The sequence below is a fragment of the Lingula anatina genome, chromosome 5, assembly GCF_051362555.1.
Source record: "Lingula anatina isolate TDL-2025a chromosome 5, LinAna3.0, whole genome shotgun sequence".
NCBI lineage: Eukaryota > Metazoa > Brachiopoda > Lingulata > Lingulida > Lingulidae > Lingula > Lingula anatina.
Genome location: NC_141771.1, coordinates 719,820 through 732,431, shown reverse-complemented (window position 1 = coordinate 732,431; position 12,612 = coordinate 719,820). Strand labels below are relative to the sequence as shown.

The 12,612-nt window shown below is 39.9% G+C and overlaps 2 protein-coding genes across 3 annotated transcripts; both read right to left on the bottom strand.

Annotated features, from left to right (window-relative positions):
- Positions 1-256: 256 nt before the first annotated feature.
- On the bottom strand, positions 257-2,263 carry LOC106180099 (uncharacterized). The gene has a single exon (XM_013563992.2). The coding sequence runs from the start codon at positions 2,116-2,118 to the stop codon at positions 703-705; it is 1,416 nt and encodes a 471-aa protein (XP_013419446.2). The 5' UTR covers positions 2,119-2,263; the 3' UTR covers positions 257-702.
- A 6,580-nt stretch (positions 2,264-8,843) lies between these two features.
- LOC106180106 (uncharacterized) lies at positions 8,844-11,789 on the bottom strand. 2 transcript variants are annotated; one of them, XM_087014353.1, is made up of 5 exons: positions 11,641-11,789; positions 10,384-10,462; positions 9,386-9,808; positions 9,067-9,125; positions 8,844-9,036 (listed from the first exon to the last, which is right to left on the bottom strand). In XM_087014353.1, exons 2-4 carry the CDS (start codon positions 10,448-10,450, stop codon positions 9,100-9,102), a joined length of 516 nt encoding a protein of 171 aa, XP_086870479.1. In that variant the 5' UTR covers positions 10,451-10,462; positions 11,641-11,789; the 3' UTR covers positions 8,844-9,036; positions 9,067-9,099. The 2 variants fall into 2 exon arrangements, with proteins under 2 accessions (XP_086870479.1, XP_013419451.1); XM_013563997.3 differs by having other exon boundaries at positions 8,844-9,125; positions 11,641-11,788.
- Positions 11,790-12,612: the final 823 nt, after the last annotated feature.

Below are 12,612 nucleotides of genomic sequence, written 5' to 3'. Positions count from 1 at the left end.
GGATGAACAGCAGGTGTGTGGAACGGCGTCTGGACGTCACGGGCAGATGCAGTGCTAGTGATCAGAATATTTACAGACACACTGAGTGTCTCAACATAGGAAATAATCTCTCACAAAGTAAAAGCATTTTGTAATGAAAACTTATTGAAAAGACACTTGCTGTAAATATTGCGTAAATAAGTGCAAGAGTTTGTCTGGCAACTTCTAGATCCTCATGTTCCCCCCACCCCCCACCCCCCAAAGGCGCAAATTCTTGTTGTTAGATTTACAGACAACCAATTTTATTGGATATTCTGAAGCGACAAAATTTTGCATCATGTTAATAATTGTTCATTACTAACACGCTTATCATTAGTTGTAGAAAGCCGTTGGCTTCGACTTCGTATTTATAACTAAAACATTTGTATTTGTTGTCCTGCAGAACTATAAATCCAGTTCACCTTTATTGCTTTTGACTTCGGAAGATTTAGATGAAAGTCAGCATGATAGAAGTGTCCAAATTGAGAGGGATGAGTTTAATCGGTTCTCTATTCTAGATTTCTGCCTCAGAGTACTTTAATTTTTTTCTGTTTTAAAGAACATTAATTTGAAGAACAAATACCTAAAGTATGTGAAATTAATAGAATAATCTGATACACCAGAATAAATAATCAGTTACTACCATTTTGCTTTCACTTTCTACTTTTATATAGGACATTATAATTACTCCGAATTATCTGTGGTGTCGCCTTGGGCACTAGGCTCAGTTGCATTGGAGGCCTGGGTGGTGGTGCCACCTGCAGCAGTAGTTCCACTTTCAGCGGAGGAAGTTGTGCCACTTGCAGCAGTAGTTCCACTGTCAGCGGAGGAAGTGGTGCCACTTGCAGCGGTAGTTCCACTTTCAGCGGAGGAAGTGGTGCCGCTTGCAGCTGTTGTTTCACTTTCAGCAGAGGAAGTGGTGCCACTTGCAACTGTTGTTCCACTTTCAGCAGAGGAAGTGGTGCCACCTGCAGCTGTTGTTCCACTTTCGGCAGAGGAAGTGGTGCCACTTGCAGCATTAGTTTCACTGTCAGCAGAGGAAGTGGTGCCGCTTGCAGCAGTGGTTCCACTTTCAGCAGAGGAAGTGGTGCCACTTGCAGCTGTTGTTCCACTTTCAGCAGAGGAAGTGGCGCCACTAGCAGCTGTTGTTCCACTTTCAGCAGAGGAAGTGGTGCCATTAGCAGCTGTTGTTCCACTTTCAGCAGAGGAAGTGGTGCCACTTGCAGCTGTTGTTCCACTTTCAGCAGAGGAAGTGGTGCCACTTGCAGCTGTAGTTCCACTTTCATCTGAGGAAGTGGTGCCACTTGCAGCTGTTGTTCCACTTTCAGCAGAGGAAGTGGTGCCGCTTGCAGCAGTAGTTCCACTTTCAGCAGAGGAAGTGGTGCCACTTGCAGCTGTTGTTCCACTTTCATCTGAGGAAGTAGTGTCACTTGCAGCTGTTGTTCCACTTTCAGCAGAAGCAGTGGTGCCACCTGCAGCTGTTGTTTCACTTTCATCGGAGGAAGTGGTGCCACTTGCAGCTGTTGTTCCACTTTCAGCAGAAGAAGTGGTGCCACCTGCAGCTGTTGTTCCACTTTCGGCAGAGGAAGTGGTGCCACTTGCAGCATTAGTTTCACTGTCAGCAGAGGAAGTGGTGCCGCTTGCAGCAGTAGTTCCACTTTCAGCGGAGGAAGTGGTGCCACTAGCAGCTGTTGTTCCACTTTCAGCAGAGGAAGTGGTGCCACTAGCAGCTGTTGTTCCACTTTCAGCAGAGGAAGTGGTGCCATTAGCAGCTGTTGTTCCACTTTCAGCAGAGGAAGTGGTGCCACTTGCAGCTGTTGTTCCACTTTCAGCAGAGGAAGTGGTGCCATTAGCAGCTGTTGTTCCACTTTCAGCAGAGGAAGTGGTGCCACTTGCAGAAGTAGGTCCAGCGGTACTGTAGGAAGTGGTGTCGCCTGTTGAAGCGTATCCAGTGGTGGAAGGGGATGTGGTCCAGTAGTCGGAATAGGTGCTTCCGCTCGTGTAACTGGCTGTATTGGTGTCACTCTGGAAAATTGGAAAAGAGGATCCCTGGGGCATGTAAACCACAGTAACACACAGGGTAACCAGTAAGAAGCCCATGGTGTTGAATTCGTCAATCTCTGTATTTATCACCTGGCAGTAACTGTCTTGGTAACGTTAGTGTTGTTGCACACTGATCTTTTACTCGTGCAATATTACACGTTACTTGATAGCATGTAACTTTTATACACGTATAGGAAGAGATAGACAAATAAACGTCACAATTTAAGTTGTCTGAGGAAAGGCTAATGAACTATTTGTTTCTTTGTGATTTGTGACTCCCGTCAACAGTTCCATTTACCAGCCATATATGGCAAGTTTTCGTCAACCATGTCGTTTATAGGCACAGGCAACATGGAGGATAAAAGGGATCCCACCCCCAACCCCCACCCCAACCCACACACCGCGTCGCTATGTTATATCTGGATGATAAGCAACCTCCACTTCAATTTTCTTTCTACAGGCCTGAAATTGGCATTGCAGTTATTCAGTGAAAGAACAAAATATGTGGTGACGGGACAGACTATAAAACAAAGCAGACCCATTCATAACAAAGATATTTCATTCATAAAAAATATTTAATGAATGCCAGCTTGGACATAGTGTTCCACGAAACAGATTCTTTTCCTGAGGCCCTGTTTCCTGTTTATTTACACTTTCCTAAAAGGCATTATTCTGATGAGGGCACCAATTAAGACCAGAACAGAGTCGCGTTCCCACTGCAGCTGGGCCGCCCATTTTCAGTTCTTCTCAGTCCTATAGAAAAAATCCTTATGTAGTTGATGTTTTTATAGGTGTCTGCAAATTTAGCAGTTAGTGGCAGCTATAGACTAAATATCTTCACCACTCCAGTGAAAATCATTTATCGAAATGACTAACAAATTTATTCGTAGACTTGTGGCTGAGGAAAAACTATTCAAATCATTTTAAATTCGCTCGATCTAGAACTATAGTAATATCAACAAACGTTAATTTATACATAAAGAACTGATGCAGTGTATTCACAACACTGTGTGTGTGTTCTCTGTTCTGGTAAAATCTGCTGACGAACATGTGTGCTGCATTATACATTGACAAAATAAGCACCTCAAATGTGGAAGATATGATGGCAAGGTATGGTTATGATGACAACGTTTTCAGTGTGCACGACCACATATTTGGCGAGTGTAACATTCAAATCATCCTTATGACAATGTAACCCCCCTTCGTTTTTTTTTTCACTTCATAACGATCTTTTCTATACCCATTTGTATTATTTAAAAAGGTTTTGAAGTAAAGTTTTGTTCAAAACATTTGCTGCTTTTTAATCTTGTTGTTCACCAGACGTGCCTATACTGGTACTTCACACGGACATTGCCAATGCTTTAGACAGTTTGGCTTGTTCTCACTGTGATATTACAATATAACCAAATGTTTTTCCTGTCAATTTTATCTCCTCAAAGCTCGAAACTTTCTAAATATGTTAAGGACAAAAGTTTTCAAATTATATTTTGTCTGCACCGGATTTTGTCTGTATCGGATCAGAACGTGTAAAGAAAACAGAACAAATAAAGAAATGTTACATGTTACCACACTCAGCTTGAGGAATCTTCTTGGAGTAAAAACAATTTTCATTCTTTTGTGCAACCAACTCCTAGCCTTTTATCCCATCATATTTTTGCAAGTTTATATTTAATGAACATAATCATGAAAATTGGCACCAAAGAAGAGGAGTATTCACCAAACAATGCAACTCATTTTTACAAATCCAAGCCCGTTTGATTTCAGATGCTTGACATAGAGGTTTACACAGATAACTACTGCCGTTAATTATACAAACCTTGTCATAAGCATAATGCAGAGAATTAATATCTGTAATAGGATGGAAAATACAAATCAAACCAGTCTGATTTAAAATGTATAACATAAAGGTGTTAGCTAGATCAGATCTATTGTGGAGAACAGAGCTGCGTTAAATAATTCACAGGTAGCTAGTTTTATGTAAACATGTAACAGCTGAAATAAGTCTTTAAGGTTTTTTCTTTTTTGTTCACTTATATTGCTTTGTATTTGTGTTTTCTAAATAACCAGTGTGCTTACACAACATTCTCGGCTGTGCCACTCAAACTTAACTATAGTGTAAGACTCAGCAGATATGTGAATTTATTTTTATATTTCTATAATCAAATGCTCAGCTCCAATCCCCAACATTACCAGGGCAGTTGTGTGGTTTACTGTACAGCTTTTGATTTTTTTTCAGTTGATCACAGTTTTATAATAAAAACATAAAACTTGAGTTTGAATTTGAGTCAATTCTTCAGTCAAACAGGAGAAGTTGGGGTATACCAGGGGGTGGGATATACCAGGTATTGGGGTATACCAGGGGTGTACCAGGGGGTGTGTGTGTCAGGGGGTTATCCAGGGATAGGGATTTCAATGTCCCTTGGATCTGCCATTTGATGCCACAATCCCTATCAAGAGACATATTGGCAGACATGACAGGAAACGTAACAGTAATGTAAAGAGCTCTTGTCGCCTCACAGATGGTAAATAACTCAGGGGCGTAACCAGACCTTTTAGAATTGTACGCAAAAGTCCCAGGTTTTCAAAAGTCCCAGGTACGGCTAAATGTACACTTACGCAAACAGATAAAGGGCAGATAAAATTAAATGTGCCAAATACCATAGCTCAGTTTTCATCAGTAATAGAATCATCAGCTAAAGTAAAATACATTCCAGTGATTTAATTAAGTTCCATTACATTATTTCAGCCGGAAGCAAAGCTTTTTCCAGGATTGGGGAACAGGCTGTCCAAAATGGGGGGGGGGGGGGAGGCAGGGTAAAATGAAATGAAAAAATATTTTAAAAAATAATAAATTTCAGTGGGGAGGGAGGATTTGAAATAAAGCAGTTTCGTCATGACTGAATAACAGCGTGCACTTCAGATTAAAATAGTACCATTAAACTGTGACGAATCATAAAAGCTGGGTACGTCAAATTACTCTAAGAAAATTCCTTACAACGTCCACGGCCGATCCGACAAGCCAAGACAAAGTTTAATTATTTGTTTGTGATTGTAAAAATTGCCCATGCCACCCTGTTACTTTGGTGGGTTATTCTGGATCAAGTCCGTGTAAAAATTCTTTGAAGCTTTGGAGGAAAATTTCGTTTCTTCCTTTGTTTCTCTGGCTCCTTGTTTAGCCCGACGTTCAGATTTTATCTAGTGCCCCCAGGTCTGCTGGAACTGCTCTTTGAGAATAATGCACAGGTAGATTTGTACCTGAGATAAACATCACCAGCGAAAGTACGTTCGATACTTTCAAGATAAAGGCTACCAAAGAGCCGAAAGGCACTTAACCCCCTAATTAAGAGGTAAAGGGAGATCCAGCTAGATTGACGATTAAGATAGGACTTCTGATGGTAACTAGTATTGTTTACCTCAGTAATGTGAACAATGGTGAATATATGTTATACAGAGGATTTGTTTATTCAAGTGACGTTAACTTACAACCGACGGGGATTTTCGATTTATTCCTTGAAAAATACACTAAATTTATAGAGAAAAATATCATGGTCGGCCCCAAAAATTGTACGCACAGTGCATCCGTGCGTATGCCTGGTTACGCCCATGATATAACTGAAGTGGACCAATTAGCTGTTGACTCATTCAACTTTGATCTGTTGCGTAGGCGGTAAAGGATAGAGATCAATGACCATCCCCGCTTATGCATCATTTTAAGAACCTTTAATTGAAGAGTAAGGAAGTATTTTTGCTGACACAATAATATTATTAACGACCAGCAATAAGTTGTTGTCAAATAGATCAGTTATACTAAACAAACCAGTTTATGCAAAAGGTAATTTCTCAGACATTTAAGATGTATAACATAGAGGCCTTTGATAGATTAGACCTCGATGTCATACATTTTAAAGCAGACGGGTTTTGATAGACCTCAATTTGTAACATTTGGTTATACATCTAAAATCAGTTGGAAGTTTGTTTTTGCATAGAAAATGAGACATAATTACGGATATTTGAAACTGTTTCAGCAATTTTGATTAAAGCAGGGCACAGCGGCGTGAAAAAAGGAATATTTTCTGACAAAATTTATAGGTAGATTTATAAATAAAAAGCCGGAAATTAGCATTACTCAGTCAATTTGATCATTTATGCTAAACTATACCGGCTTTTTACGCAAAATGTAAACTGCCCGGACACACAGGGGCCTGCGTTCGTTTTCGCGCCTACCCGATCTTGCGGCGGGCTCGTCTCTACGGGCAGGTGACATGCCTCATGCGGGACTCGAGCTCGTGACTTGCCGTTGTTGTTGCACATGAGTTTGTTTTCTTTACTTAGTAGCCGTGCACGCTACCGATTGCGCCGTGAGTGTAACCGCCCACCTTACGTCACTCCAAGTTTCCTCTTATAGTTATCAAACAATTTTTTAGAAATGATTTCTAGCAACAAAAATTACATCGGACCTTCTGGAATTCGAACCCGCGTTTGAGTGTCTAGGCGTGTCCGAGCCAGCAGAGTTACCACGGAACCGCTAAGGCTTCGTTGGAAGGCGTCAACGTATATGTAAACTTTCTACCTTGTCACGGAGAGGGCCAGTTTGAATGCACGTGTTTATGTCTACAATCGACAGCCTTTGAATCGTGCAAATGTTTTTCATTCCGCTCACCACCAGTCCCCGAACATTGCCTTATTATTGAACGTTTAAGTTTGTGATGTACAAGAAGCCTTGTTTGAGGAGCCGACATTGAGCATTCCAAGATAGATTCCTTTTTTATTATGACTTTGTTTTGATCCGAGATTTAGCTTGGTATCATCAATGACGTTAAAGAGCATAATGGGACGATTTAAGTTTCAGCAAGCTCCTAAGAAGAGGGAATCATTAAAAAAATGTTCAAATATGTTATAGCTGGTGTTAACCAAAATGAATTGTGCTTTTATTTTCATATTGGTTTACAATGAGACTACATTTGACTTCACCTGTGTCGTTATAGAGCAGGACGAGAGCTAAAGCGGCTCACACCTTGGCGGTTTTAGTTTTGAGTAGTCTTTGCCATTTCTAATGTCCACTGAGGAGTTGCCCGAGGTCCTGTATGACCATATGAACAGCCTTCATAAGCAAGGCCGGAGAGGCGGGGAGGGTATTAAAAGCAACAAAATATATGATTGGGTAAAGCAATGGCGGTGACTTGACTTTAAAAAAATAATAATAAAGAAAACGTTGTCTTGCTGATAATCCCGTCGAGAAGACAGCACACTCCGGTGAAAGGGCAGTATGGCAAGCATGGCGCCATGTCGGTTTTTAGCGCCATCAGATCTCAAGATCACATTTGTTGTATGCCAGGTAAGAAATGGACGAGTTAACTTCACACTGGTCATATAGATACATCTGCACAATAATAATTTCTGCTCTGGCGGCATGCCAGTCAACAATTTGCCCTTTGCCATCATTCTAACGATAAAAAAACAAAATATTGGACAATACTGTTGCTTATGTAAACAAAGGCAACATTTTCCTGCCATTTGTTAAATGCGACCTGGTTTCAAGTCTTTATTTTAGATTAATTTATGATTACAGACACATAATCTCGCACGTCGGTGAAGGCTAATGTACATCATAAAATACACATTACATAATGTAACAGCTGTCTTACATGGCTGTGATCAGCTCTAAGCAACACAATACTACCTACACTACAAAAGCACCCTAAGAGCGAAGACCTCCGCCAAGGACTAAATTGCAGTAGTTAAGAGGACATCCAAACACATCCAAAGAGCAATGACCTCAATACACCTTTGGGTCAAGATTACTGACCATATCTCACAATGGTGAAGTATCTTTAAAAATTCATGGATCCAAATGATGATCCGGATTACAAACAAAAATTTGCCTTAAATCTAGGATGTTAATTCGTGTAAAATATTCGTTTGGTAAATTAAATATAGTGCTGCTGCGAAATTATTCATAAATACTTTTAAAAACTACTTCTCGAAGGCATGCATCCACTTTAACCATCTTTAATAAAAATTTCCACCGCCAGCCTCCATACTGGCGCTGCACGTAAAGGGGATATACGGGCACTGCATAGGCATCGCACGGACTTTGTAAGCCAATGCAACCTATCTTAATCGCTTAACTTAGAAAAGTTTGACGGCTTTTTATAATTTTTAGAAGCTGAAGAAATGGACTAAAAGAATCTATTACATGAATCTATTAATCTATTATTAATGATTATTATTATTAAATTGGTTTTGATTAACTTGTAAAACTGAGAAATGAGCAGCCTGGAATTGGCAGAGGTCTGTGCCCTGTTTTCTGGTCTTAAATGTGTATTTAGAATTTAGAAGCAGTTGTTTTCTTTCATTATAGTAATTTGATGTTCTACATTTTCTCCTAGCAACGGTCAACATAAACTTGAATATGACACAATGCAGCACCAGTCATACATCTAGTGCGCGGTGGCAGTGGTAGTGGAGAAAGAATACCTCACACCGATATATGGACCAACGTATCAGACAGATTGAAAAAAAAACATATGAAAATCGTTTACGATCACAGCTTTAACCCCCCCCCCCCCCCCCCGGCACGCGCGCGCGCTTTCGCATACGCGGGGACACACACGCACACAAACACACACAAACACACACACACAGTTCTTAGAGCAGGGAGCAGGGAGATTACGGGTTCTGATGTCTACCTTGAGTAAATATATATTTACCCCCCACTCCCCCCTCCCCCCCCCCCCCCCCCGTGTACTCCCCAAGTGTCTGTTCAATTAAAAACAACAGCATATCTTTTTTGTATTTATTATCAGTTTGAAATAATTTGAAATAATCCAAACATCAAACGCTTCACTAATCGTTTGTCTGATAGTCTTTTGTGAAACCGGGAATCCTTTTTCATTTTTCCATCAAATAACCGAAGGAAAAATTAATGTCTTAAAACTAAAATCGGTAACATCCAGTCTTTTCGATGTTATGTCACTATACGTGACATTTTCTAGGTGCATATCAAACGTCCCCGGCCTAGACGTGACTGACACGAGTTTACTCGCCACATCCTTTCGGCTTACCTGAAACGATACAAAAACACATAAACAAGTAGCGAGCATGTAGTACGAGAGAGAGAGAGAGAGAGAGAGAGAGAGAGAGAGAGAGAGAGATGGGGGTTGAGAGAGAGAGAGAGAGAGACAGAGAGAGAGAGAGAGATGGGGGTTGAGAGAGAGAAAGATGTAGCGTGCGAGAAATCGGGCACAGTATATGCCATCATGTCAACAGTACAGAAGAATAACAACATGCGTTATATGTTGTAAACAACAAAATATTCACGAACCAATCTTCTCCGGCTTGAAACTGGCATCCCTCTTAAACAAAAGAGAGCCATCGTTCGGACGAATCTGCAGCCTGTAGCCAGCATGGCGGATGAAGTGGTTGGGGAAGTTCACCGACTCGAAGGCCGTGTACCCTTGGAAGAAAAGGTTAGGTCGAGGAACGAAGGTGGCGTCCTCGTCAAAGATGTTAGCATTCCTTGGATTCTTCGAGCTTTCGAGGTTCAGGAAGTAATTATAGTGACGGAGATAGGAGCACGGATGCTCCAGGGACATGAAGGAGACGGTCTTCTTCCCGTCCTTCTTCCCGCTTAACCCTGGCACAATGCGAAAGGCATGCCCGCTGTAGCCCTGGTTGATGTACGCGTCGCCATTGTCCCTCAGTCCCCAGGTGTGGGCCCCAAAATTTTGGGACCGAAGAAGCACAACTGTAATGGAATAAAATATATAAGTCATTATTATTCAGAAATTATTTCCCATCTCCAAGAGTTTTTGTTTATTTGGATATAAGGGAGAAAATAGAAGACAGATATTTGTCATTTTAATATTTAAACTATTTAAAAAAATTAAATTGAAATCAAGTTTTATTTTAACGGTCGCAACAATGTACTTTGAAAGTAATATGTTGTAGAATGCTCTATCCAATAATACTAGAATTCACGAAATGTCATTATAGACATTTTCACCCAAAGTCTTTACGTGGTATTTGGAAGCTTAAATAACAATTCAATTTCATTCTATTTCTTGATTCTTATTCCTGGTAATAATACTTGTGCATGTGCATACATTTCATGGCATTGTGCAATAATATAACGTAGCACACATACTTGCCATAATGCAAAGCAAATAGCATAATTTCTCTTCATTTTGAATAAAACATGCGGGAATAAGTACTTGAAATAGAGAGGAGATTCAATTCTATTTATTTATTCATTATAATTTTACTACAGACAAATCGGATAGAAAAAATCCCGTTAATCAAAGTCATGTACAGGTGACTTACTGCCTTTCTGGGCGGCAATCAGCGGCAACAGCAGCACAGCAATGGCAGCAATGCGCAGAGAAAACATCTTCAGTTGTTCCTAGAAGATATAATAAAAGCGATTTTCAGGTGCAGAAATTTGGCTTACAAAGATGATCCTTAAACACGTGAATCACTAAAAATAGACACAATATAAAAATCAAGGGTAGAACTCGTCCGGTGTAACGAAACTGAGGGTCCGCGTAACACCAAGTCCGCCCTCCATATCCATTGTAGCTATAATGTTTAGAGTTAGCTTGACCTAAGTGGGTCAAAAACAAGGGCAGGGCTTTCCTGACTCAATTGATTACGAAGCGTAATCTCTATCATGGGGGACTCTCTGTCACGTTACACCGGGATATCCTAATTGTCGGCACAGTCTGACGTCATGCAAGACTAGAAATTGTGCCAGAATCCATGAGACGCAGCTAACCGTGCCGCAATAAGGGCGAAGTACTACGTGCGGGGGATGTCTCATGAAAACAGTACAAAATATCACGCACAACATAGTGAATACATTATATATATATATATATATATATATACATGCTATTGTGCAAAATACCATGATTCTACAAAACGTTTGACTGGGTTCCATCTCCAGGGGGTTTCTCGCTAAATTGCTTTCGGCTTACGCTGCTTCTACAGACGTCTGGCACGCCTATTGAAGCTGTTAAACGATAATTAATTACCCCCTAGCAGCTTCAGTAGGCGTGACAATTTAGCGAGTATCACACTCACATATATCACGTGCACAGGTCATTGAAAACCAGGCATGAATTAAAATCCGCCTAGGCAAGTTTTCCGCACCTAACTGATCTGCAATCTAATGAACACTGAGAAACTGAACCATTTTTTCTGAACTGTTTCATTCAAAGTGTCACGTAAGCAGCAAAGAATTTTCAAAATGTTTGTCGAAGTAGACACAGGCCTGACATACAGTTAAAAGAACCCGTGTGTGAGACAAAACAAAAGTAAATTATTCGTAATTCTCCGCATGCAACTAAGTTAAAACAAGGAGTTCTTGATCTGATATTCTTTACATAAAATGTTTTTACGAGGGATGAGATTATTCTATTTAAAATTATCTGTAACTTTTAATATCGATCTGACCTAGGCGGTTTTGAATTCAGCCTGTATTTCAGTCTGGCTTATGTAATATACAAATATTTTTTAAATACCTGTATGTTGTCGAGAAATTAAAATACAAATACATGCTTTGCATAAAATATGACCTACCTGTTTGATACCGTTATATGTCACTGTATACCATTAGTGTTTCAGAAGTCTTGCTGTCTCTCTCGCTTTCTCTCGATCAGTCGAAGAGAAACTGACTGGGTAAAGCTAATTTCCAACTTTTTATTTATAGATCTACCGAAAACGTCTGTTTATGGATTTTGTCAGAATATTCCTTTTTTCACGCCGCTGTGCCGCTGCTTCAATCAAAATTTTTGGAAAAGGTTCAAATAGTGGTAATTATGTCTCATTTTCTATGCAAAAACGAATGTCCAACTGATTTTAAATGTATAACATGGAGGCCATTGATAAATTACACCTCTATGTCATACATTTTAAATCATACGGTTTTTGATTGATCTCAATTTGTAACATTTGGTCATACATCTAAAATCAGTTGGAAATTTGTTTTTGCATAGAAAATGAGACATAATTACCACTATTTGAACCTTTTCCAAAAAATTTTGATTGAAGCAGCGGCACAGCGGCGTGAAAAAAGGAATATTCTGACAAAATTTATAATCAGATGTTTTCGGAAGATCTTTAAATAATAACTTAGAAATTAGCACTACTCGGTCAGTCTCTTCTACTTTGACAGACTTATTCAGTTGTGGTCCTCTACAGACAAAATCCAGTATAGGGACAATCCGTTACGTATAGGGACAATCCGTTACAGACGATTGTACCCTGTGAAAACTTTTTTACAAACCTGGTTGACGAACTTGAAAACCGTTGGGGCAGTTTTTTATATTCTTTCATGGTTAGAACACCCCCCCTCCCCCCAAAAAAAATCTTCTCATACTTTGTTTACGCCAAAATAGGAATTATTTTAAATACAACTAAATTTCGTTTTCTTTGGCAGTTAAACTCCGCAGATATAGGAGCAATATGTACTGTGGAAGTGATACCAACCGGTTCGGAATATCAGCGTATTACAACGTAAACGACACGATTTTGTCTATAATCATAGTTTTT

Bases quoted from the DNA above. Each gene is read 5' to 3' on its own strand.
- LOC106180099 (XM_013563992.2), bottom strand. From the start codon at position 2,118: ATGGGCTTCTTACTGGTTACCCTGTGTGTTACTGTGGTTTACATGCCC.
- LOC106180106 (XM_087014353.1), bottom strand. From the start codon at position 10,450: ATGTTTTCTCTGCGCATTGCTGCCATTGCTGTGCTGCTGTTGCCGCTG. The intron at 9,809-10,383 runs GTAAGTCACCTG...ATTCCATTACAG, and splicing joins GATTGCCGCCCAGAAAGGCA to TTGTGCTTCTTCGGTCCCAA. The intron at 9,126-9,385 runs GTTCGTGAATAT...GTATCGTTTCAG, and splicing joins TTTCAAGCCGGAGAAGATTG to GTAAGCCGAAAGGATGTGGC.